The 27,362-nt window shown below is 44.4% G+C and overlaps 1 protein-coding gene across 1 annotated transcript; it reads left to right on the forward strand.

Annotated features, from left to right (window-relative positions):
• The first annotated feature begins 7,895 nt into the window (after positions 1 to 7,895).
• LOC128147616 (ceramide synthase 4-like) lies at positions 7,896 to 24,520 on the forward strand. Its single transcript, XM_052800356.1, has 4 exons — positions 7,896 to 7,934; positions 14,973 to 15,037; positions 16,028 to 16,201; positions 24,427 to 24,520. The coding sequence occupies exons 1-4, from the start codon at positions 7,896 to 7,898 to the stop codon at positions 24,518 to 24,520; spliced, it is 372 nt and encodes a 123-aa protein (XP_052656316.1).
• The last annotated feature ends 2,842 nt before the right edge of the window (positions 24,521 to 27,362 follow it).

Below are 27,362 nucleotides of genomic sequence, written 5' to 3' on the forward strand. Positions count from 1 at the left end.
GAGGACTATCACTGGGGCTTTTCATGAATTATGGAACGGTTTGCATTGGAGAGGACCTTTAAAGATCATCTAGTTCCAACTCCCTGCAATGGGAAGGGACATGTTTCACTAGATACTGTTCAAAGCCTCACCAATCTGACTTTGAATGCTTCCAATGATGGGGTTCCACAAATTCTCTGGGCAACCTGTTCCAGAGTCTCAATGCCTTCATTGTATGACATTTCTTCCTTAAGTCCAATCTAAATCTACTCTCTCTGTTTGTCCTAGAAGGGCAGCTGGGCTCATAGAGGGCCCTGGGGCTCTTTGGAGGGTAGCAGGGTCCTGCATGGGCTCTGGCAAAGCACTGATGAGTTATTCTACAGGCAGTTAGGAAAAATCTCTGGATCAGTGACTCTTGTCCTTATTGGAGACTTCAACTTCCCAGGCATCAGCTGCTATGAGCAGGTCTGGGAAATTCTTGATGTTTGTGGGAGATAACTTCTTGTCACAAGTACTCAGGGAGCCAACTAGGAAAGATGTCCTCCTAGACTTGCTAGTTGTGAATGGAGAAGGACTTGTGGGATGCCTGATGGTAGGTGGCTGTCCTTGTCACAGTGATCACAAAATGGTTGAGTTTAAAATTGACAGTGTAAGGAGAAAAAAGGATAGCAGAGTTGCTACCCTAGACTTCAAGAGAACAAATGTTATGCTATTCAGGGAGGTACTTAGAGTCCCCTGGGAATCTGCTTTTGAGGGCTAAAGAGTCCATGAGTACTGGTCAGTCTTTAAAAAGCACAGGAGCAGGCAACTCTCCTGTGTCAGAAGCCAAGCAAGTGGGGCAGAAGACCAGCTTGGCTGAACAGGGAACTCCTCGCAGAGCTCAAGAAGAAAAAGCATGATCTCTGGAAGTGAGGTTAGGCTAGACAACAGAGCCGTGGTTTGTATGTGCAGGGAGAAGATATGAAAGGCCAAAGCTCAATTAGAGTTGAAATGGGCCAGTTGTTGTGTCAGATACCAACTACGGCTTTTTTAAGTATGTTCATAGCAAGAGCTCTAAGGGAAAACACTGGAGGGATACTTGTTGAAGACGGTCACCTGACTGATAGGGATGGAGAAAAAGTGGAGGTGTTCAATGCTTTTTTGCCTTGGTCTTTAATAATATTGATAGACCATTGGGCTGCCCGGTCCTCTGAGTGGGAGGACCATGAGTGCAGAACAGTGATTTTCCATTTACGGACACTGAAGTTGTCAGGGACCAGCTGTATCAGCTGAATGCTCACAAGCCTTTGACACAGTTTCCCACTGACTGCTCATGGCTTGGACAGGCATACTCTTCCCTGGGTAAAAAATGGGCTGGAGGGCTAGGCCAGCAGAAGCTATCCAATGTTATTCTAACTTACAAGAAGGGCATGAGGGAGGACCTGGGAAACTACAGCCCTGTTAGTTTAACCTCAGTTCCTGGAAGAAGATCATACTGGGTGCTACTGAAAGGCATTTAAAGAACAATGCAATCATCAGGCACAGTCAACTTGGGTTCACAAAGGGAAAGTCCTGTTTAACCAATTAGATATCTTTCTATAACGTCGCCCAGGAACACTCTGGAGGGCAGCATGGCCCTTTGACAGCCCTGGCAATCCCCAGCAAAGGCCCTGGGGTACTCTGGAGGGCAGCACGGCCCTGCCAGGGCTTTGGCAAAGCCTGGTGGAAGTCCAAAGGGTCTCTGGGAGGTAGCAGGGCACTGTCCAGGCCTTGGCAAAGCCCAGCAAAAGTCCAGGGGCTCTCTGGAGGACAGCAGGGTCCCACCTGGGCCATGGCAAAGCCCGCTGAAAGCCCTAGTGCGCTCTGGAGAAAGAGCCTTGTCAAGGGTATGAAAGGTGTATGCAAAATACAGCACATGGCCATAAAAAAACTGGGAGATGTGTTGCCTATACTCAGTGTTATTGCAAGTGACCCTGGCCGAACCACTTGCATGCATCCATCGCAAGTACTTGTATGTAAGTATCAAAGAACCAGTGAATGAAATCAGTTTTGTTTAAAATAAAATCACCTATTCACTCTATCACCCTGAGGTTTGCTGCACAGGCTGTGCTAGGGGACAGGGGGGTGCTCTGACACTCTTCTGTGCTTTCTTGGGACACTTCCCTCTCTTCAAGGTGTGTGGAGCAGGAGGCTGAAGGAGCAGGGACCTCAACAAGGGACCAAGTGCCCAGTGACACGAGTCCTGGGGTCCTGACATTCACCCTGGAAATGGTGCAGCAGGCTGAGATCGCAGCAGGAGTGGGCAGAGCCAAGAAGTACAGAAAGGGGGTTGGATTGCTTGCTGAAGTTGCAGTGTCTAATATTAGCCATAGGTCATATACTTCAGAGTCCTTTCAAGAAGGACAGAGATCCAGGGACACCTTTCCTGTCTGTAATCCCCTGGAGCAGCACACTCAGTAGCAGTCCTTTGAGGTCCGTAACACAAATCCTGCCAGGCTGCACAGGGGAGACAAAATGGCTCTTGGCTGCTTTGGTCTGTACTTAAAATAGGAACAAAGCTGCTCCCATGTGCCTCCCCACAGAGCCTGGGACTGGGGGGAGGGGGGTGCACGGCATCCAAGAGTGCTCATGGTGTCTGCATCTCTCTTTTTTCTATTACATTCACAAAGCCGTAACTTTGGCTCAAGCTACTGAACTTTGGCACCAGGCAATAAGCCGCCTTCTCTGGATACACAAGGACAACCAAGCCAGGCTGATACATGGCAAGAAAAACGTGCAAGTGAGGCAGTGCAGTGGCTGCTGGCAGCAGAAGTGGGTAAGTGGACTGCAGTAAGCACTGGGACACGCTGTCTCTGGACAGTGCGTCTGAGGCCCCTCTGTCATTCTAAACATTAGAGTTTAGAAACCAAATGGCACCGTAAGGGCAGACACCTATGTCAGAGGATTGGAGTGGGGATGGCAGTGGGAAAGAGAGGAAGCGGAGCTGTGTCAATGGGCCATCGTCTGTCACCTGCAGGATTTAGGGCAGAGTCCAGGCAGCAGATAGCTGCTGAGAGACACATAAGGGGGAGGGACCCAATGTCCCTGATAAAAAAATTCTGTATCAGGCTTGAAACAAGCGAAGAAATTGAATGGCACCAAGAGTTGAGGATGATGTAAGTGGGGAAAAAGGAAAGCAGAATAACAAAAATATCCCTACAATGGTGGTAACAGGGAGTTGCACATTATCTTCCTAGGGAATAGTGTGATCAATAGCATTGGAGTCTTTTGGGATGGTGTTGACCCTCGAAAGGGAGCTGTTATTCCAGGAAATTCATAGAAGACTGCTTTTACAAGAATAGCCATTGGTGGATGGAGAGACAAAGGGACCTAGAAGGTTTGCAAATGTATATAATCTCTTCCTAATCAAGACATTCTTTAAATCCTACTAGCTATTCCGCATTTCAGGGTAAGTAAGATGGCAGAGACCTGCTCAAAGCGCTCTGAGTGTATTATGCCTAGGAGGGTATATGAAAGAGTCTTTCTTGGTGCATTCATGTTGCTGCTTATACTTTGTGAGAATATAAAAATAAGTGAAGGCATAACTTGCTGAATCAAAGATTTTTGAATGTAACCATAACACATGCTATATATAAGTCAGTGCTTCCAGTGTAAGACTGGTATGGTGAACCATGTATGGTGAACATCCAGTAGCTGGTGAAACCAACTGCACTGTCAGAACGACCTGTGTGTTGCCATTTGTAAAGCTGCTGTAAGTAAAACGAAGCTGTTGTAATGTGCAGGCTCTGATGGCCTTCAGATGAACAGGACAGGAGACATTCACATGTGCAGTGCATTATATTATTGCATTATATTTTGTCGAACTGCAAATGGAGCTGGACACCTTCTGGTATGCCTTAGTCACATAAATGCCCATTACCCTATTGACCCTGGCCAATGCTGAAACTGCGTCAAGTCAGGTGGAGCGAGCAGGCAGATGTGGAGGTGTCCAAGTGGAGCTAGAATTCATAGTCTCTAAAGAAGGGGTGGCCAGCAGACTTGGAACAGAGTTACCTGCTTTCTGTGAAGACATGTGAGGATTTATTTTGAATGACCTAGCTTAGCTGATGACATAAAGAATTTAAGATTCCTTAGCCTGTTAGGGTTAGGAGCGTTAGCCTGAATAATGTCACCAATTTAGAAAAAGAGCATTTCTAGAAGAAAGGGAGGTTTGGTGCAGTTAATAATGGCTGGGCGTCCTCTTGAGAAGCAAAAATGAAGTGCTAGCCATAATATCTATCCACTGTCACCCTCATTGCCTGACCATAACCACATGCCTAAACACAATCCACAGGAAAGTAGATTTTTGAGTTTGTCTGCTACTGATGACTCTTCCAAATTCCCAACTTACTCTGCCTTGACAGAGAGACACAAAGTGATAATCAGAAAGGCACATTCAAAAGGACAGTCGTGTTAGCAACAGCACCTTGTCAGATTGCAGGTGTAAATAATGGCATGCTCTTCCCTGAACTATATATGCAGTTCCAGTCAGACACTGTCTCACAGCATCCTCTCTTAAGATCTGAGGAATTGCAATATCTACTGAATACAGCCACCTTCTTTCTTCATAAACAGGATGTATTTCAGGAGTAGATGAACTAATCCCATGGATGTACTGTATCCTCATCTTGAATTATAATGGCTTTGGGATCCTTAGATTGAGAGGTGCATGAAGAAGATGGTAGGATGAGGTGTCATGACTCAGAGTGACTTGAACTTGAATGTCAGAATCCAACTATTTTCCACACTATAACCGAGGTGAGATTTGTTGGTGGGAGGATGGACTAGTGAAGCCGCAGTCCCCAACAGCTCTGCCCAACACCGTGTGCCACTTCACGCAGGAGCACTCACCTCGCTATCACCGACCCTGGCGCACAGCCAGCAGCTGTACGCTTGCCAGCACTCATTTCTCTTTAAAGTTCGATTATACCAAGTCAGGCTGGGTGTGCAGGGACTCTGGTTTTCCACACGAGGGTGCTGTCCACACTGGCAAAGGCCACACTTCAGGTTCTCCAGGAGAGCACATTCCACTCAGCACTGCACCAGAGACATCACAGGCAAGCTGAGCACCAGGCCCGGTCAGAGCTTTATTTGGACTTGTTGAACAGGATTTCAGAGGGTGACTCTTTCATAGACTATAACTCGAGGACTTGTTCAGATGTCAACACAGTATCGTCCCACTCACAATGGGCAGCTGGTGGATAAATGATTACATTTTAAAAAACCTGTTTTTCTTATTCATAAATATATTGTAATATAAATACTAACCCATCAGAGGTTGAGCAGGCTATGTTCTAAAATGATAAGTGATTGTTAAGTACCTCAGATCCTAATTATTTCATGAAACAACTTGAAGAAGCCTGATATTTAGAGACCGTGTGTCCATCTTTGTGTTTCAGACCCCTTTAGATGTCTCGAGGTACATATGCCCAAAAGACTGGTACCTTTTACAGCTTCAAGGGAGCACTCTCTACAGTGGGAGTGAGGGGCAGTGTTCAGCACTGTTTTGGGTTTGTGTGGTGGGGTTTCTGGTAGTGGGCGAGGGGCTGCAGGGGTGGCTCCTGGGAGAAGCTGCTAGAAGCTTTCCTGGCTCCAAGTCAGACCTGCCGCTGGCCAAGGCCAAGCCCATCAGCAACAGCGGTAGTGACTCTGGGAGAACAGATTTAAGAGGGGAAACCTGCAGTGGAGAGGGGAGTGGAATGCGAGAGGAACACCTCTGTGGATACCGAGGTCAGTGAAGAAGGAGGGGAGGAGGTGCACTGGAGGAGGTTGATGCCCCTGCAGCCCGTGGTGCGACGGCAGGCTGTCCCCCCCCAGCCCATGGAGGGGAGCAGGGAAGCAGATGCCCACTTGCAGGCTGTGGAGAAGCCCACGCCGGAGCAGGGGGATGCCCCCCAAGATGGCTGTGACTCCATGGGAAAGCCCACGCTGGAGCAGTCTGGGACTGAAGGACTGCAGCCCACGGAAAGGACCCATGTTGGAGAAGTTTGTGAAGGACGGCAGCTCGTGCAAAGGACTCGCCTGTTACCGAGAAAAAGCCAGTCGAAGAAACTCTCTGAGACTCAGTTTTGGAGTTTTAGAAAGCAGGTGTTCTTTATTGCAGCACTGGATGCATGGGGTATAGATCCTCCTAGCATGCATACCACTACCTACAGCAAGCAAAGCTTATATTGTTCTAATATATACATATTAATTACGTTTCCCAGAACTGTCGTACATATTCATATTATTTCCCAGAAATTATTTACATAGTGTCTGCTGTTTTGGGCATGCACTATTAAATGGGTCAGTGGTCTTTTGAGGTCTTCAAGACCCTCTGGTGGTCATTTTCTTGGTGTCCGCTAATTGAACTTTCCCTTAAGGCATGCGCAGTGCCAGTCATCCCAGATGGTTCATCTCTTCTTCCCAGTTAGCTGGTCCTAAACTGGTACTTCCTGGTTTTAATCACAAAGCTTGGCAGGGCCTAAGGCTTCTTATCTATTTGTGCATACTACTAACAAAGCTCAAGGTTTTCTTATCTTATTAGTACACACCAAAGTTTCAAAGTTACTCAAGCAAGCATAAATGAAGCACTACAGAGATACAGTGGAGTTTTCCATCTTTAGTCTTTATTCAAGGCATCAACTCCCCCCTTTTATTGAGACTTTGGACCTACAAATCCAAAGCCTCAATATTTAAACTTAACTTTCATGTACGATTGGCTACAACAACTACAGCATTGAATCATTATACAGGCTAGGATACAAACACAAATTACAATTATTATAATAATGAACAGATTTTTCAACCAAGTCCAACTTGGTAGCCATGAGGTAAGTTTATACCATAACTCCTCGAATCCCTGGGATATATCGTCCTTTGTAACTTGATGCAGGGCTCTTGTTTGTTCCCAAATTTCTGCTAAATTGGTAGAAATTCTGCCGCTTTGATCCACATACATACAGCCGCTTGTATTAATAATTGTGTAACCACAGGGATGTGAAGCCAATAGTAAGTCAAGAGCTATTTGATTTTGCGACACTACCTGGGATAAACTAGAGACTTGAATTTGTAGTGCCTGTATAGTGTCAATGGTTCTGTTTTCAATGTCTTCCATTGCACCTGATATATTTGCAATTGCTTTCTCCAATTCACTAACTCCAGTCCAAGGGAGAAACCATCTGACAAAACTATGGAATCCTGAAGGGTCATCTGCAATGGGATCCCTCCTGGTTCGTTTGAGAAAGGTCCTCACCCATCCACTTTGTTTATGTAGTTTGTCAATTACTGTCATATTAGGGACAAGAGCTCCCAAGGTACATGCTCCTCTCCAAGCTAATGGCAACACTTTCCAGGTTCAGTTCCCGCACAACCAGTACCATCCTGTCCCATTAGGACTGGTAAACCAGTGTAATTAATTTCTGTAAAGGTTTTTACTATTGAAGTAAGATTAAGACTAGTGGTTTCATTACATTTTGGGTATATTCCCATGAAAGAACCTCTATTTTCATCTTGTACTCATGGGAAGGACATATTGGGTATTATTAACGTGCTTACTTTTGACTCTGGAAATTTACCCGTTAGATACTTACTCAAAGTTGTGTTTTTCCAAATACCAGGTTTGGCCCAATTAATCTGGGAAGGAAGGGGAACACCAACTAAAGGTATGCCACTTTCTGAATGTCCTGGCATTTAAGTACAAACCCAGCAATCATTCTTATGCAGTATCCAAGAGATATTTTGTGCTAGAATTAGGTGCAGGTTTTGGTTCCAATTTGGTATTTGCCAAACTTGGCTCATCACTACCATAATTGCTACAAACAAAACATAAAATTCAATCATGACTTTCTCAATTTCAGCTTGAGGGGAGACTTTTGTTCAACTGTCCATGAAGGGGGAGCCTTTTTAATTCTGGCGTAATGGATCCATGGCCCTTTCCCTTGAACCTTGACAGCCGCGTAAGTTGTCAAGAGTACTTTGAATGGTCCTTTCCACTTTTCAGTTAGCAGCTCTGAATTCCACGACTTGATGTAGACCCAGTCTCCAGGTTGAAATGAATGGGCCAGTGTATCCAGTTCCAAGGGCCTGCTTGTTGTCACCTACTTTTGCAATTCCTGTAAAGTCTTTCCCAAAGACATTAAGTAATTATTTAAATCCATTATCCCCTTTAATGTGGATTGTCCCTGGTATATGTGGGGCCTGGTAAGGCCTTCCATAAAGTAACTGTCCTGGTTTCAGCTGGGATAGAGTTAACTGTCTTCCTAGTAGCTGGTACAGTGCTATGTTTTGAGTTCAGAGCGAAGAATGTTGATAACACTGATGTTTTCAGTTGTTGCTCAGTAGTGTTTAGACTAATGTCAAGGATTTTTCAGCTTCTCATGCCCAGCCAGTGAGAAAGCTGGAGGGGCACAAGAAGTTGGCACAGGACACAGCCAGGGCACCTGACCCAAACTGGCCAACGGTGTATTCCATACCATGTGACGTCCCATCCAGTACAGAAACGGGGAAGTGGGGGGCAGGGATTCGCCGCTCGGGGGACTGGCGGGGTGTCGGTCGGCGGGTGGTGAGCAATTGCACTGCGTATCATTTGTACATTCCAATCCTTTCATTATTGCTGTTGTCATTTTATTAGTGTTATCATTATCATTATTAGTTTCTTCTTTTCTGTTCTATTAAACCGTTCTTATCTCAACCCACGGGTTTTGCTTCTTCTCCCGATTTTCTCCCCCATCCCACTGGGTGGGGGGGAGTGAGTGAGCGGCTGCGTGGTGTTTAGTTGCTGGCTGGGGTTAAACCACGACAGTAACTTATAAGGGCTCAAGCTGTTTTTACCATAAGATTGTATTCTAATTCTTAACAGCGCTAAAGGTAGTGCTTGTATCCAAGTCACTGATGTTTCCTGATGTATTTTTCCAATTTGCAATTTAAGTGTATAGTTCATTCTTTCTACTTTTCCACTTGATTGTGGCCTATAAGGGGTATGGACTTCCCATGCTATGGCTAAGTTTTTGCTCAATTGTTTTATAATTTCAGCAACAAAATGTGGTCCTCTGTCTGAGGACATTCCTAAAGGAACACCGAACCTTGGGATAATTTCTTTTAACAAGATTTTAGCTACTTCCCTAGCTCTGTTGGTGCGACAGGGAAAAGCCTCTGGCCATCCAGTAAAAGTGTCAACTAGAACAAGGATGTATCTATATCCCCTCTTTTCTAGGTAGTTCCGTAAAATCAATTTGCCAATAGTCTCCTGGGGAATTTCCTCCTTTTGTAACCCCCAAAATTAACTTATTGCTGGTATTTGGGTTATTTTTACAACAAATTTCACATCTTCCCGTAATGGATTGGCTAATTTCTGTCATTGCCCAGCTTATAACTATTTTTCAAAGATGTTTTACTGAATTTTCAGTTCCCCAATGTACTTTGTTATGTTCTCGCTTAGCAATTTCTCTCATTAATGAGGGTGGGATTACTACTTGCTCTGTGGGCGTAACAGCCCACCCTTCTGTTTGTTCTTGTGCCTGTAAGGCCTTTATTAATTTGGCATCTTTATTATCCTATTTAGGTGGTGTTTCTGGTAAAGTTATTCCTTTTTCTGGTACTAATGCCATGATACCTGTTTCTGCAGCCTCTTTGGCAGCTTCATCTGCCAATTGATTACCTATTTCTGGTGGGGTCTTTCCTGTTTGATGGGCTTTGCAATGCATTATTGCAACCGCTGTTGGTTTTTGGATGCTCTCTAATGGTTCTTGTATTTGTGCAGCATGCTTGATTTCAGTTCCTTGTGCTGATAGTAGTCCTCTCTCTTTCCAGATGGCTCCATGGGCGTGTACAACTCCAAAAGCGTACTTAAAGTCTGTCCAGATATTAACCTTTCTTCCTTCACTCAGTTCCAATGCTTGGAATAGTTAAGACTATTAGTTCTGCCTTTTGGGCTCATGTTTTGGGAGATAAGGCTCATGCCTCTACTATGCCATCTAAGGTCATCATAGCACATCCTGACAATCTCTTCCCATCACGAACAAAACTACTGCCGTCAGTATATAACTCCCAGTCTGGATTTTCCAACAGAACGTCTTTAAGATCTGGACGGCTAGCATATGTTTCTTCCACTGTTTGTAAGCAATCATGTTCTGGTAGACTCTCCACTCGATCAGTGGAGAGAAACACTGCAGGATTGACAATTGAAGTAGTCTTGAGATCTATGTCATCAGTTCCAGTAGTACTACTTGGTATTTCAGCATACGACTGGGGGACAACCAATGCTCCCCTTTTTGTTCTAAAACTGTGGCTATCATATGTGGTACATACACAGTGATCTTTTGCCCTAAAGTAAGTTTATGAACCTCTTGAATTAATAACACTGTGGCTGCTACTGCTTTGAGGCAGCTGGGCCATCCCTGGCTCACATTGTTCAATTGTTTGGAAAAAATATGCTATGGCTTTCCGTTGCCCTCCTAAAAACTGTGCCAGGACCCCTAGTGCCACTCCTCATTGCTCACAAGTGAAAAGTTCAAAAAATTTTGTCAGGTCTGGCAATCCCAGGGCAGGGGCTTTCACCAGAGTTTGTTTCAGTTGTTTAAACGCAGGTCTGCTGTCCTTTGTCCATTCAAGAGTCCCTTTTTGGGAGTTTTTTAGTAATTCGTATAGAGGTTTTACCAACAGTCCATAATTTACAATCCACAGGCGACACCACCCGGTCATGCCTAGAGATGCTCGCAGTTCTCGGCTCTGGGAGGCAGCAAATAGCTTCTTTCCATTCAGTTCCCATTCGCCTCTGCCCTTTTAGAATTTCGAAGCCCAGATAAATGACCGTTTCCTGGATGATTTGCGCCTTTTCCTTTGATACTTGGTATCCACTAAGTCCCCCAAAATTCAAGAGGCTTATGGTCAAAGAAAAACATTGTTCCCGAGTTTCTGCTGCAATTAAGATGTCATCTACATACTGCAATACAGTTCCCTGTCTATTTTCTGTCCTCCATATTTCCAATTCTTTTGCCAGCTGATTTCCAAAAATGGTTGGGCTGTTCTTGAAACCTTGTGGTAGAAGAGTCCAGGTATATTGTGTCTTTCGCCCTGTTTCAGGATCTTCCCACTCAAAAGCAAAAAGCTCTTGACTTTCAGAATCCAAAGGAATGCAGAAAAAGGCATCTTTCAGATCTAAAACTGTGAACCAGCCTTGTTCACTGGTGAGGGTAGTTAGTAATGTATATGGGTTTACAACTACTGGATATGTATCTTGTACTATCTGATTGATCGCTCTAAGATCTTGAACCAAATGATAATCTTTTCTGTTAGTTTTTTTACTGGTAAGATAGGTGTATTATATTTTGACTCACATTCTACCAACAACTTATATTTCAAAAATTTTTGAACCATTGGTATCAAGCCAGTTCTTGCTTCTAATTTTAAAGGGTATTGTTTAATTCTTACAGGTAATGATCCTGGTATCAGATCAATTCTTACTGGTTCTTCTCTCTTAGACCTTCCTGGAACTTCTGCCCAAATGATGGGAATCAGTGCATCTTCTATTTCTCGAGGTATCTCATCTGTTTGAAATTTATATCCTGTAACAACAAGGCTGTGGCTTCAACATATTTAGATCCTGGGATTAAAATTTCAACTTCTACCTTTTCAAGTAAATCTCTACCCAGTAAAGTTTTTGGAGAATTTGGTAAATATAAAAACTGGTGAGTAACCCATTATTTTCCAAGTTTAAATTTCAGGGGTTTGAAAAATGTCCAGGTCTCATGAGTCCCTGTCGCACCAGTGACATTTATGCTTTTGTTACTTAAATTTCCTTCTAGTGTATTTAAGACCGAATACGTAGCCCCCAGTGTCAACTAAAAATTCTATTTCCTCATCTCCCAGCTTTGCTTTTACCAGAGGTTCTGCTGGGAGAGGTTCCTCTGGTCCCCGTGAATCCTCTCCCATTGTAAATAAAGGAGTCGGAGAGGTATTTTGTTTCAAGAGGGGACAATCACTCTTCCAGTGTCCTTCCTTTTTACAGTAAATGCATTGATTTTCTCCCAGACGGGGCCTGGGATTATGTGATGGCTTAAAGCCTCCCCTTCCCCGGCCTCTTCCAGGGTACAATCCTCTTCTTTGACCGCCCTCTAATACTGCTGTCAGCCCACTGTTTGTCATTTCCTTTTGCCTTTCCCTATTTCTATACACAATCCAAGCTACATCTAGCAATTTGCTTAGGTCTCGAGTGTCATTTCCTTGTAGCTTCTGCAACTTTCTCCTTATGTCATCCAATGACTGCCCTATAAATAAAGGAGCTAGTTGGTTCCTTCCTCCGAATCAAGGTCTATAGTTGTATATTTATGAGCAGCTTCTTTCAATTTGTTCGTAAAATTGGTAGGAGATTCTTTCTGATCCTGTTTAATTTCATATAATTTGGACCAATTAATAGCTTTAGGTATCGTGTTTTGAATACCAAACAAAATCCACTTTTGACATTGATTCAGAAGCTGCCTCGATCTTGGTATATTTGGATCCCAGTTTGGATCTACAGAAGGAAAATGGACCTCAACGGTCCCTGGCAAAGTTCCCAAAGCAACTTGCGCTTCCACTTGTGTTTTAGCTGTTTTATGAACCATTTCATTTTCTGTGCTATCAAACAAAATTTGCATAATTGCTTCAATATCTTTCCAATCAGGATCTTGAGTTTTAATCATTTCAAAAGCACTAGCTACTCTGTCCAGATTATCCCAATAACTTCCAGCAGCCAATTTCCAATTATTAAGATCATTAATTGAAAATGGAACTTTTACAGTCACCAGTCTGTCATTTCCCACAGGTTGTCACAGGGATGCCTGTATAACTTCCCCTTGCTTGCCCCTCATTCGCCTGGCTATTGGGCTAAAACCCTCAGCCCCCAGGACCAACTCATCCCCTTGAGGGTGACATTTTTCATGACTTTATTCTCTGCCCCTGGGACGTCATACCCAGTATTTGAGGTTTCCAACCTTCGTTCAGGGGCTATTATTAAATTAATATCATCCTCCTTTTGCTCGGAAACTTTTAAACACTGTTGCCCTATACTACAGGCAGAACGCCACCTTTTCAAAGTTTTACCCTTCTCCTTTTCCAAAGCTAAAATGGAGTGATCACCAGGTGCAAGATTTATACAGCATTCTTTTTGCCACTCTGGATGTCTCCTCAAAGTAAAGAACATATCTGCGTACACCACTTCATCCCACTTTCCTTCTCTCCTCAAGAATAACATTAATTGTAATAAGGTGTTATAATTTAATGTACCATTCATAGGCCACTTTTCCCCATTATCCAATTTATACAGTGGCCACCATTGATTGCAATACTTAATCTTTTGTTGTGAGACCACCCGGGGTCCAGCAATCTGTTTCCAATGTTTCAAGACACAACCCAAAGGTGACTTTTTCAGGATGCCTCCCTTAGACAATCCCCCACTGTCCTGGTTTCAGCTGGGATAGAGTTAACTGTCTTCCTAATAGCTGGTACAGTGCTGTTTTAAGTTCAGTATGCGAAGAATGTTGATAACACTGATGTTTTCAGTTGTTGCTGTTGTGTTTACTCTAAAGTCAAGGATTTTTCAGCTTCTCATGCCCAGCCAGCGAGAAAGCTGGAAGGGCACAAGAAGTTGGCACAGGACACAGCCAGGGCACCTGACCCAAACTGGCCAGCGGGGTATTCCATACCATGTGACGTCCCATTTAGTATAGGAACTGGGGAGCGGGGGCAGGGAATCGCCACTCGGGGACTGGCTGGGTGTCGGTGGGTGGGTGGTGAGCAATTGCACTGTGCATCATTTGTGCATTCCAATCCTTTCATTATTACTGTTGTCATTTTATTAGTATTATCATTATTAGTTTCTTCTTTTCTCTTCTATTAAACTGTTCTTATCTCAACCCACGGGTTTTGCCTCTTTTCCTGATTTTCTCCCCCATCCCACTGGGTGGGGGGGAGTGAGTGAGCGGCTGCGTGGTGTTTAGTTGCTGGCTGGGGTTAAACCACGACACCCACCCATATTAAATATGAGTAGCAAAATGACTATATGATCCAAGTAAACAGAAACAAATCTGTAATTCCAATAACCAAGTTCTGATAACCAAACCAAAATTCAGAGACCAAATCAAGACAGTTAGCCAAGTTGGGGACTTTTAACCCCTTTTACCAAACCAGAGCCCGGGTTTATCAGAACAGATCCCATAGGTACCTTTCTAGCCCGACCCTGTGAAGCTTAGGCTGTGTCTTATAGGCAGGCAACCAAAAAACCAACAGATAGAATGCCTTTACACTTACTAGGGGTCTTACTTTAAGCTCTTCGGTCTGGGGATTAGAGGTTCTCCCTGAGAATCGCTCAGTGCTGGCTGGTGGTCCTGTAATCCCATGGATCCGTCAAGGTCTAGAAGCAGTGTCCCATCTGGGTCGCCAAAACTGTTACTGAGAAAAAGCCGGTTGAAGAACCTCTCTAAGACTCAATTTTGGAGTTTTAGAAAGCAGGCATTCTTTATTGCAGCGCTGGATGCATGGAGGATAGTTCCTCCTAGCATGCATCCAGTGCTGCAATAAAGAATGCCTGCTTTCTAAAACTCCAAAACTGAGTCTTAGAGAGGTTCTTCGACTGGCTTTTTCACAGTAACAACCTTAGAGTAGTTCATGGAGAACTGTCTCCCATGGGGGGGGACCCCATGCTGGAGCAGGGGAAGTGAGGAGTCCTCCCCCGATGAGGAAGGAGCGGCAGAGATAAATTGTGATGAACTGACCCCATTCCCCATCCCCCTGTGCCACTGGGAGGAGGTGGAGAAAATTGGGAGTGGAGTTGAGCCAGGAAGGTGGTGCTTTGTCACTGGTTGGGCTTAAACCACAACAAGAGGTTACGATTCGAACGATATCCCTCAGACTGCAAAATTCTGCAATAAGGCAGATCTTCAGTTTAACTAACAAAGAAACTACTTCTGAATTAGAAATATCTTCAAAATCGAATGTATGATTATTTTTTGATTTGTTAGGCAGTTCTTGCAGAAAATGGGCCATGTTTGGGCCTCCGCTGGGTGAGATGCTTTATGATATTCAGGTCAGACACTTGAATTACATGCTTTTCCCCTTGGTTTTGTAAAATGGCGTTTCCTGTGTGCTATTCAGTGATCTCAATGGGCATCTCATTCCCATGCTTCCCCTTTCCTTATTCTGTGCCTGCACAGAGTCTGTCTGACTTCTGTTCAGAGCCTGTGTTTGGGATATTTGTTGTTACCAGCTAGGATGAGCAGCCTGTACTGGAGGGCAGTGCAGCTCATATTTGTGTGTAAGGTAGAATTATCTAGCAACAGTATTTTTGTGTTGAATGCTTCGTTACACCCATTCCACTGTTTTTTATGCTGCTAAATTCTCTGATCATGTATGTAAATCCCACCTTCAGGCATGGTCTTTAAAATTACATTAAGAATCCAGCTTACCACTTAGCACAAAAATTCTTACCTGGAAGTACTTTCCTTAATCATTTAAAGCAGAGATTTTTTTTTAAAGGAGAAGTCTCAGAATAATATTATTTATAATGCATGTATCTGCACACATGCACGCAGTGGAATTGCAATGTGTAAATAGAAACAAATACAAAAGATCAAAGACGGAAAGATACAGATCTGTACATATAAAAGGACAGCTGGCAGCCAGCCCTGGAGCAGACTTGCAGCATCCTTGTGATACCAAGCTGTCAGTCCTGTAGAAAGGAACTATAAACCTGAGAAGCTGTAGTATTAAACTTAAAACTTTCCAATACATCTTGCTGAGAATGACACTAATGTTCTGTTGAATTCTGAGGCACTTATCTCCATTTTAGCCCTTTTTTGGTTCTGTGCCAGGAGGCAGCAGTCACCTAGCACCTGATAAAAATCTGCGAGCAGATTACCAGTTCCTTGGGCACTGATGCGTTCCCCACCTCTTCTGCTTTCACAGCCAGATGCAACCTCAGTGAGGGTGTAATCCTTCCTCTGCTTCACTGGCTTGTGCTGACAGGTTTGCTGTGTACGAGGCTGTCCTCAGTTTTTCTGGTCTCTCTTCCTTCCAGAATGGCGCGCTCTCTGAATGAGTGGCTGTGGCAGCATGAGTTCTGGCTGCTCCCAGGAATCACCTGGCAGGACATGCAAGAGTCTGAAGACGTCCATTACCCTCAGCCTCGTGATCTCCTGCTCGGTATCCCTTTTGCTTTAATCTTGGTTGTCATTCGATGTGCCTTTGAAAGGTAAGTTATTTAGTAGTGTTTGGCGTTTTTAGGGATAATGCTGGGAGTTTGGGTCTAAAAGCTGGCTTTATTGTCTGTGCCAATATATAATTGCAGAGGTCCACAGAAACTCCAGGTCATAAAGTCTGCTGAGGTACATTTTCCAGCTCTTTCTTTCCAGCCCTGTGCACTGGCTAAAGAAGTATGTTGAATATAGAACATAAACCCTACCCTTAAGGTCTAATTGTAAGCAATGTGACTTCCTACACTTAATACAGGTAGGCCCTAGATGAGGTTTATACTTGTGTTTTAGAAGGCAGACGTGCAGTTTTGTATTCTGTTGCATATTACTTGCTGTTTCTGGGTCAGGTGCAGCAGAAATCATGTTTAGACTACGCAAATACAGTTACTTCTCCTTTATCTTGGGTAATGGGGATCTGGGGTATCGCACCTGACAGACAAGCCTGAATAAGATGCATTAGATGGGGCTGAGTCATCTGACCTCAGACTCAGCACCACATAGCCACACGAACGTGTGCATGTCACTGACCACCGCTTAGGGTTCAGGAGTGTCATTTCCTTGGGAGTGCCATGTAGAGACATTTGTAGCTGCTTCCTCTGGGTTGAAGCCTGCTACAGACCCTTCCAGTGCTGGGCTGCCAGAATTTCTCCTCCTCTTCTCCTTCTGCTACCAAACCTGCTTTTGTTGCTGCTTTTTGCAGACTCTGCAATATCGTCTTCCAGGGTCGGCACAAGAAGTTACTCTGGCTCTAGGATCTTTCTGACCAGAGCCATTTGAGCGTTTTCCAAATTATGCTTCAGCACAGAAAATTTGGGGGTTATGATAAAGGCATAGCTAGAAATCCTGCAGGGTTCATTGACTCTGAGTTTCATAAACACCCTGAGCTGTTGCTGTTGCTTTATGCAGTTTAGTCAATAGTTAGTGTGCTGTAGGTAACCATTAAAACACAAGTGACTTGCATTTCTTCCTTGCTGATCTGCAAGACATGGCTGGATACAGTACTCCTTTGGGCAGGCACTGTCAGTCAGTGACTTGGACATATTTGCAATGTGAAGGCGGAGATTAGCCCCTGTGTCCTGCATTTACTAGAACTGTCCAGTTCTAGGCTCCCCAGTACAAGACATGAACAGGAAGAAGAAGGAGCCAAACTCTTCTCAGTGGTGCGCAGTGACAGGACAAGAGGCAGTGGGCACAAAGGGAAACACGTGATACTCCATCTGAATGTAAGAAAATGTTTTTTTTACTGTGAGGGTGGTCAAACATTGGAACAGGTTCCCCCAAGGGGGAATGGAGTCTCCATCTATGGAGATACTTGAAATCCAGCTGGACACAGCCTTCCACAGCCTGCTGTAGCTGACCTTGCTTGAGCAGCTGAGGTGGGCTGGATGATCTCCAGAGGTCCCTTTCAGCATGGATTCTGTGCTACTGGGACTCTGTCCCTTTATCCCCATTTCTCCTGCCACACAGCTCCTAGTCAATCTAAATATCTTTTCCATCTGCTTTAAGATGCAGATGGCTGGGTAAAAAGACTTTTTGCTTTCCCATCCAAACGCTGCCTCAGCTGGGAGAGTTTCCACAGGCCTGGTCCTACTCATTAATTTTAAAGCTGTTTTGATTCACAAACTTCATTAAATAAAAGCTTCTCATCACACCCTTAAAAAAAGATAATATCACAAGCCCATTTTACAGGTCTAGGAAACCTATAATCATACCTCTATCTTACCTATGCCAATTACAAGGCAGTGTCCTGAGCTGTGTTATTGTTTGTCCTAACTCTCTGCAGTCATTTATTTCAGCATGACATTTTCTCATTCTCAATCATTACTCTTTCACTCCAGGTTCATCCTGGAGAAGAAAGCTTCCCCTAGTGAATGGGAGGTATGAATCAAGTCCTCTGTTGCTCCGTTACCTTGTGTGTACAGTGGCGCTAGCCCTGTTTAAAATAATTTGCACAAAGTTTGAGAATTGCAGACTGAAAGGATGGGTGTGTTATTTGTCATTCTCCATGTAGATGACCTTGACTTTGTAGCTTTGTACATCTGGTCTGTGGGTCAAAATGAGTGTATGTAACTAGTGTATAAGTTTGGTTTTGGTGGCTTTAGCTTGGCCTCTGGCAATTTATTCTACCCTCACCTATTACTTGCAACTATGCATCAGGTGCAAAGTGTTTTTCTTCCTCTAGATATGCTCTGTGTTCCTGGTGGTGCCTGCTCTGGGATTTCAGAAATGCTGTAATATGTTCATGTCATTTGTCTGTGTCAGAACTCCAGGAAAATACTAAGAGGCAGGAGAAGCCCAGAGGATTTTCTGCAATCCCTCGTTCAGCAGCTGCATCAGCCACCGTGCTTGGCCAATGGTTCCATCTTCTTGGTTTGGAGATTAAACCTGGGAAAGACCCTGCTTCCTCGAGCATGGATTTTCCTCTCCTTGGAACCTGCTGGCTAAACTGGGCAAAACTGAGACAGCGACATCCTTTTAAGAACCAGTTATTCTGTGGATTAGGTGGTGGCTGTGGGAAGAGGACATGCAGTAGCTGGGTGGGGCCTGGGAGAGCTGAGGAGGTTGTGGGTGCAGCCCTGGGGGAGAAGAAACAGCTCACACTTCGGTGAAGCAACTCTTCAGTGAGCCAGTTTGCTCTGGGGAAGGTGGGAAAATGGGGCATTCAGTGCTGGAGAGCAGAAAGCTTGTTATCACTGCAGTGCTCCTAGTCTTTGCCACAATACTGAAGCAGGTGCTGGGGGAGGTAGGTAATGATGTCCTGACAAAAGAGAGGACCCAGAAGCTGGGAACCTCTCCCCTTCCTTTGATGTTTCCAGATTGTGCTTGTGAGTAGGAGATATGTCCTGCAGCCATAACTTGGAGCCTGATTTTAAGGACCTCTGTACCTTAGCAGAACTTTTCCCTGGACATGCCTGCAAGCAGGGATGTCAGCTTCTCTTCTAGTTCTATAATGTTTGAGACTCTTTTCCATAAAAATCAAATTCTTGGAGTTTTATGATTCTAAAGGAATCACAGCTTCTATTGCAAAATGTTTCTTGCCTGTATGGTTAGGAAAATGTGGAAACTTGAACTGCTTTGAGGGATAGTAAAGCAGAATTTACATACAATAATTGTCTGATTTTGGACTTGACTGTGATTTTTGGATGTTTGGGAATTGAAAACCAATGTCAGTGAATTTGAATCCAAATAGTTCCCAAATTGCACTAGAGGAGGATTTGATCTGTGAGAAGACTGCATACAGATGAAGGTTTTCAGGGCACCGGGTTCAGTGTCAGCCAGGAGACACTCTCATTGCAAGTAAGACAAACTGCATCCTGGGCTACATTAGGAGGAGGACAGACAGAAAGTTTAGGGGTTAATACCCCTAAAGTCTGTTTGCAGAACATTTCTACTAAGCTGTAGCAGTTTGATTTACCCAAGGCCAGTGCTCTCATACAGTGCTGGAGAAATACCATCGTTTGTCTCCCTAGAGCAGGAAAGCAGGGAATTGCTTTCTGTTGTGTGTCTCCCACTCTGTCTTTGGGCTGTGTCTGTGTACACCTATTGAAAAAATGTCACAAGCAAGAAAATCATAGAATCACAGAATGGTTTGAGTTGGAAGGGACCGTCTAGTTCCAACTCCTCTGCTGTGAGCACAGACACCTTCCACTAGACCAGGTTGCTCAAAGCCCCATCCAACCTGACCTTGAACACTTCCAGGGATGGGGCATCTACAACTTCTCTGGGCAACCTGTTCCAGTGTCTCACCTCCCTTACTGTAAAAAAGTTCTTCCTTATGTCCAGTCTAAACCTATCTTCTTTCAGTTCAAAACCATTGCCCCTTATCCTGTCACTGCAGGCCCTGATAAAAAGTTTCTCTCAGTCTTTCTTGTAAGCCCCCTTTATATATTGAAAGGCTGCAATAAGGTCTCCCTGGAGCCTTCTCTTCTCCAGGCTGAACAACCCCAACCCTCTCAGTCTTTCTCCATAGGAGAGGTGTTCCAGTCCTTGGATCATTTCCGTGGCCTCCCCTGGACCCACTCTACCAGGTCCATGTCTGTCTTGTACTGGGGGCCCCAGAGCTGGATGCAGTGCTCCTGGTGGGTTCTCACCAGAGCAGAGTAGATGGGGGAATCACCTCCCTCAACCTGCTGGCCATGCTTCTTTTGATGCAGCCCGGAATACAATTGGCTTTCTGGGCTGCAGGATTATTAAGAGGATAATAATCAGCATTATTAACAAGAAAAATAATATGATTTTATTTCACATTGTTTGGTTTGGTTTGGTTTTCTTTTTCCCCCAAATGTAGGTAATGCAGAAATTTCCACGGTGATAGCAGTGCGGAAGACGCGGAGAAGTCATGACAGGAAGTTTTGATGGGAGATAAAGGAACATATCTAATGTCTTAAATCGGAGCTATTTTTAATAGACTCCTGGTTTAGTCAGAAAGATTAGGTCTTTTCTTAAGAAAGTTGCAACAGTATGTGAGCCATGCATTGTGCATTAAAAGAAAGGAAAACTTTTGATCTGCTGGGAACAAATACTTGAACTCAGAACCAGAGGAAAGACAGAAGAGGACACCCTTTTCAAGTACTTTATTTTGAAATGTATCTTTCTGAAATTCATTTTGCACAGAGACTTTGTTGTTGGTCAATAATCACAAGTATCTGAAAACAGCTTCCTGTTAGGTCCTATAGGCAGGTTGTAGTATTTAATTAAAAACTGGGAACTGACTTGACCCAGTTTGGACAGTAGCACTGTAGTGACTTGAGATCTTGTATCAAATAGAACAGTCAGTTTAACAACTGATGTGAAGCATTCTCCTGTAAGCAAGAGAAGGTAGAGACTATTCCAGAAGCACAGGGATAACCCTCTGGTGAAGGAAAGCATGAGGCTAAAAGAGATTGTGTGGTGCAAAGAATAGAAGTTCTGGTTGCTGCTGTCAGTGGTCCTGCATTTCTTAGTACTAGAAGATATTTGCAGAGTGGCACCCTTATAAATTCAAAAACATTCGCGGAAAAAAACCCACCCACACCAAAACCCCCCAAAGTTAAATTATTTCTTGCATCTCACACTGACTCTGAAAGCCTCTACAGAAGGAGTTTAGCCCACTCTTGCAAGGCAGTGGAGTATCAATTTATGCTGCTTTGCAATTAATCCATTTAGTTTTGACTTCAGCAGATTTTGCACAAGACAGTTCTTCGGTGATTACTGAATAAAATGCCCTAGTGTGAACTTCCCCATGTAAACTGTGAAGTGAGAGAACTCACTGATGAAGAAGTGGGCTTGAGATGAGCACCATCTCACTGACTGCGTCTTGCCTTACCTAGCTGGTGAGTGGTACAGTTTAGTCCTCAGATTTTCTCTGTCTGTCTTCCAGAGAGTTGATAAACTGCTGTGATGAGACCATCCCAGCAACTGAGATGATGAATCTGTGATGTCGAAATCAGTACAAGCATCATCCTCTTCGGGTTATGCTTGGAACAAGATTTAACTGAAAACTGAGTCAGAGCATACATCCAACATGTATAAACATCCCTTAGGAAGAATTTCAGGCCTTGATTTCCCAATGATGTTCATAAAAGTAGGATTGGTCCCATAATTCATGGTTAACCTCAACAACAAAGTAATTGTAACTTTGGCTAATTACACCATCTTCATTAACTGCAACTGGCTTGTTTCTGTTATAGTGAGATTTTATGCCATGATCATGACAAACCAGCAGGAAAGAGAGAGAAAACAGGGATCAAACAAAATTAAGAAATCAGTCAGGATACTTGCAATAGTTTTTCAATAAAAAACTTGTTGGCAAGCTGCCCTGACAGCTGGCAGAAACATTCTCTTTCCTTTTAATGTGTCTAGAAAATTTCAGACCTTTCAGTTCCCAATGTGGATTGATAAGAAGCTGCAATAAGGTTCTTCTTCAACAACAGAACTTGATTACATCTTCCTCTTCAGAGGAGTTTGTATTGAATGACTTACCTTTGAAAAAGAAAGATCAGGCCCACTTCAAGGAACCGCTTAATATAAGAACCAAGACCTAGTGCAGAGCTTAGGGTAAATATTTTCTCAATTTCGGTATAGTTACGGATATCGTTGAAATACTGTGTCATTGTTCTTAGCACAGGACCTGCTGGTCCAATGTCACTGTTAACCCCTTTGATATTAAACAAATCATACGATATAATTGAAATATTTCTTAAGAGCAATCAGAGCTAAAACCCAAAATTCCCAGTGATGGCTATATTCCTCTGCCATCCAGCAGTCTGCTGGTTGCAGCATTGCCAAGGTGCTGCTAAATTTCACCAAAACTAATCAAAGATTACAGGTAGCTTTTGTGGTAACTGTGTGTCTTGTTGGAAAGTAGCTAGCAAGCACACTTACCCCTGGCCCTTGTCTTATAGTGGAAACATATCTTTTTCATTTGTCTTGGTACATCTTTGAATGTTCCTGTAGCCAGTGATGCCAAAGGAATTTCCCAGAGATGATGAAAAAGAACAACTGATATACAGGCTGGTGTGCTGGCTGTGCAAAAGAAAGGTAGAAATCAGCTGTTACACGAGTGAGCAAAATGTGCAACCATTCTGTGTTTTATGCCTTAATGTAATAGAAGTTACAACATTCCTTAGGTAGGTGGTCTGTTTATAAAATTGCTTTTGATACCTGTTAATTAAATTAAGAAACGAGTTCTTGAAAAGAAAACTTCCAAAAGACCCTTCTGGAAGGATGATTGATCTAGAATAGTCCCTAAGCACATGCACATATGGAGTATAGGCTGTATGGTTAGAAGAGACCACAGGCAATGACACCAAATAATCACAGTCATAAATATAACCCGTACTGTTTTTAAGTAAAACATCTTTTAACACCTACATAGTGAAGTAGTTTCCACAGCTTTTTTGCTGCAAAGTAAAAAAAAAAAAAAAAAAAGAAATCCTGTTCTGTGTCTGAATCATTAGGGATAACTGATCAGAGGACCTGCCTGAACAGCATGAAGACTGACCAGGCAGAGCAGGCTTGGGTCTCAGCGCCTGCTTCCTCTGCGTGGTATTCATCAGCTTGTAACCACCCTCAACACTGATTTACAGCTGGTAACCTGATAACTGTCCAGGGAAGCTGTTAGCACCTTAAGCAAACAACTTTTACTCCAAAATGCAGAGACAAGGTTTTCCAGAGATTTTGCATGTTCAGTGTTCAGCAACAGTGCTGAAAAGTGCTTCTAGGCAGACAGTCTGCTCTTCTTTCTAATGAGACTAATTGCATGCCAGTGGCAGTGTGTAAAAGGTAGTGATTAATAAGGAACAAATAAATCTCCAGAAATTCAAGGAGAATGCAGTTAATTTGAGCTTTTTTTAAAAACATTGATTTGCTAGGTTTCCTGTTTGTGCAGTGTCTATGCAGGACCTCACTTCACACCATTGATGAGTCCGTTTCCTACTGCCGAGAGAAGAGTGTTTGTAGTGGAGAAGTTGAATTATTGAGCACAGCAATTCTATGCCCAGTTTTGTTACCCCTTGATAACTTTTTTCTGTTTATGCAGATCTTTTTCTTTGCGTTGTTTCACTGTGAAAGACTGAAGATGCACAGCTAGTATAAGCACTCATTCCTTGTGCCTAGGTGTCTAGTTGCTATGTCCTTATTTTACAACCAATGTTTGACTCGCATTTGGAAAAACGGAGGTAAGTTACTCCAGTAAAGACCAAGTGGCCTCCTGTTTTAGCAGGACACTTCTGCGTTAATATCACACATCTGATAGAGCCTCCCTCTTGATCCTGAGCCAAATCTTAGTTCAAGCGGATGCCGCATATGTTCAGTGTTCTAGATGGAGCAGTGAACAACATTTAGGCCTTACCATCAATGTGGTGCTCTGCACAAGCTGCAAGCAAGCCAGAGACCAATGATAGGTATCATGGCTGGCTGCAAGCCTGGGCTTTGTGCCATAATCCCGGACACCCAAGCACAGTGGATTCAGAAGTTGACAAAGCAGGATATAGCATTTCCCAACATCATGTAATTTTGGATATTACAGCACAGAGCTCAGGACAGTAGAATACAAGTCCCACTGTTTCTGCTCTACGTTTGGGGTTTTTTTCTTCTCAGTTTCTTTATCTGCTTGACATGAGACTTGTGCTTAGTTTCAAAATGTGGGAGGCAGCCATTATGTGCTACATCGTGTTTTAACAGTGCTGCAGTATCAGAAAACACTGTTCTATTTTTGGCTGAACCACGATCTTTCCTCTTGCAGAGCCATAGCCCTGCCCCTCAGTAGAAAACAGTGTGAGAGAGAAGCAGAGACCAAAAGCTCAGCCCAACCCCATGCTGGAACCCTGAAGAGGTGAGTCCTTTCTTCCTTTGCTTTCCTCTATGTTTATCCCTTGTGTTTTTGGCCAAATAAAATCACACTTGGAATCCTGGAGTTTGGTAATGTCACTCATATTTGGAAGCTCAACAAAGCTACAGGAACCACTACAGCACTGGCCACCTGAGACCAGCCAGCACCACAGGGGTGCTTTGGGTTTGGGGGGGGGGTTGGTAGCGGGAGAGGGGGCCTGCTCCTGTGAGAAGCTGCTTGAAGCTCCCCAGGCTAAGAAGGGGAACCCCCAGTGAGTCGAGGGATTGGAATGTGAGAGGAATACCTGCGGATACCGAGGTCAGTGAGGAAGGCGGGGAGGAGGTTGATGCCCCCGCAGCCCGCGGTGAGGCGGCAGGCTGTCCCCCCCCAGCCCACGGAGGGGAGCGGAGGCCCCCCAAGATGGCCGCCACTCCATGGGAAGGCCCGCGCTGGAGCAGTGTGTGACTGAAGATCTGCCCGCGGGAAGGACGCAGGCCAGGGGAGTTTGTGAGGAACTGCAGCCCGCCGAAAGGACTCGCGTCGGAGACGTTCGTGAAGGACTGTCCCCCGTGGGAGGGACCCCACGGCGGAGCAGGGGACGAGTGAGTGGTTCTCCTGAGAGGAAGGAGCGGGAGAGACAAGGTGTGAGGAACCGACCCCAGCCCCGTCCCCTGTTCCCCTGCGCCACCGGGGGAGGAGGTGGAGAGAGCCGGGAGCGGAGCTGGGGCGGGAAGGAGGGAGGGCTGCGGGGAAGGTGTTCTCAGGTTTGGGTTTACTTCCCGTTATCCTTGTTTTGATTCGATTGGTAGCCAATTAAATTGGTTTTGTTTCTTCCCCAAGTTGCGCCTGTCTTGTGCCCGTGACCGTGAGTGGGGAGTGATCCCTCCCAGTCCTTATCTCGACCCACGAGCCTGCCTTTGTATTTTCTCCTCATCCCACCGTGGCCGGGGGTGGGGGGGAGGTGAGTGAGCGGCTGCGTGGTGCTTTGTTACCGGCTGGGCTGAAACCACGACAGAGATGGAGGACCAAGAGGGAGGAGTTAAAGAATAGACACAGGGAGCAGGACAGAGTGACAGAGAGAGAAAAAGGGACAGGGAGCAGGACAGCACTGGAGGAAAAACCAACTGTGATGGGCAGCAGGATGGAGAGATGGAGAAAGAAAAAATACTGAGTAAGAGAGAGAGGAAAGAAGGGACAGCCATCCTCCTCTTCCTCCTGTTCTGCCTGCTCCTCCTGTTTCTCCTGTTCCTCCTTGCTTTCTTCCTCCTCCTGTTTCTCTCATGCTTCATGTTCACCTTCCTCTTGTTCTTCTTGTTCCTTCTCCTCCTTTTTCCTCTTTCTCCTCTGGTTCCTCAAGTTCCTGCTGCTTTTCATTTATTCATCCTTTTCTTGTTCTGCCTCTTCCTAATCCTCCTGTTGATCCTCCTTTTTCTACTCTTCCTCCTCATCTTCCCTCTTTGCCTGCGTTTCTTCCTTTTATTATTTTCCTCATTATGTTTGTCCTCTTCCTTTTCTTGTTAGTCCTCCTTGTTCTGTTTCCTATCATCCTCCTCTAGTTCTTCCTCCTTCTTCTGTTATTCCTCCTCCTGTTCTTCTTCCCCCTCATCTTTGTCCTCCTCCTCACCCTCTTCCTTCTTCTCTTCCTTCTTTTTTTTGCTCCTTTTCTTTCTCCTCCTCCTCTTTTACCTCCTCCTGTTCTTACTCCTGCTCCTCTTCCTGTTCTTATTCCTCCTGTTCCAAGTTCTTCATCTTTTTCCTCTTCTTCTTCATTTCTCCTCCTCCTCAACCTTGCCCTCCCCTCCTCCTTCTCCTCTTCCTACTCCTCCTCCTCTGTTCCTTCTTTCTGTTCCTGTTCTTCCTCCTCCTGTTATTACTCCTCCTCCACTTCTTTCTTTTTTCTTTTCCTCCTCATCTTCCTCTTTTTCCTTTTGTTCATTTCCCTCCAACTCCTCCTCCTCGTGTTCATCTAGTTCCTCCTCCTGTTTCTTCCTGTTCCTACTGTTTCTCCTCCTGTTCTTCTTCCTCCTGTTCTTCCTATTCTTCCTCCTAGTTCTTCTCAGTGCTATATATTCCTGTCCTCCTCCTGTTCTTCCTATTCTTCCTCCCCCTAATATTCCCCCTGCTGCTCCTCCTCCTCCCTCTCCTCTTTCCTATCCTCCTCCTCCTGTTCTTTCTCATGTTATTACTTGTCTCCTCTTCTTCCTGTTCCTCCTCATTCTTTCTGTTCTGCCTCCTCCTACTCCTGTTTTTTTCTTTGTTTCCTCTTCCTGTTCTTGTTCTTTCTCCTCTTCCTTTTCATTGTTCCTCTTCCTTTTTTTCCTCCTTCTCCTCCAACTAGTGTTCCTCCTGTTCTTCTTTCTCCTCTTCCTTCTCTTCCTCCTCTTGTTCTTCCTCCTTCTCCACCTCCTATTCCTCCTCCTGATTTTCTTTTTCCTTCTACTTCTCCTCCTCTTCTTCAGACATTGGAATAGACTGCCCAGGGAAGTGGTTGAGTCACCATCCCTGGAGGTATTCAAAAAGCATGTAGACGGGGTACTCCATAGCATGGTTTAGTGGGCATGGATGATGGTTGGACTCAATGATCTTGAAGGTCTTTTCCAACCTAAATGATTCTATGATTCTATGATTCTTTTTCCCCCTCCTTCCTTTCCTCCAGCTTCTACTCTTTCTGTTCTTCTTGTCCTCCTGTTCCTCCTCCTCATGTTACTCTTCTTCCTCTTTTTCCTCATCCTTTTCTTCCTCTTTCTCCTGTTCTTTCTCCTTCCCTTCCTGCTGTTCCTCCTCTGCATCCTTCTGCTCTTCCTCCTCCTCCTCTTCCTTCTCCTCCTCTTCTAGTGTCTTCTTCCTCC

Source organism: Harpia harpyja, chromosome 11 (genome assembly GCF_026419915.1).
Source record: "Harpia harpyja isolate bHarHar1 chromosome 11, bHarHar1 primary haplotype, whole genome shotgun sequence".
In the NCBI taxonomy this organism is placed as follows: domain Eukaryota; kingdom Metazoa; phylum Chordata; class Aves; order Accipitriformes; family Accipitridae; genus Harpia; species Harpia harpyja.

What these genes read in the sequence shown, in the direction of transcription:
- LOC128147616 (XM_052800356.1), top strand. Translation starts at nt 7,896, where the DNA reads ATGGATCCATGGCCCTTTCCCTTGAACCTTGACAGCCGC. An exon ending in AGATGCTTTATGATATTCAG is followed by an intron (nt 15,038 to 16,027) that starts GTCAGACACTTG and finishes TCTTCCTTCCAG; the next exon opens with AATGGCGCGCTCTCTGAATG. An exon ending in ATTCGATGTGCCTTTGAAAG is followed by an intron (nt 16,202 to 24,426) that starts GTAAGTTATTTA and finishes TTCCTCTTGCAG; the next exon opens with AGCCATAGCCCTGCCCCTCA.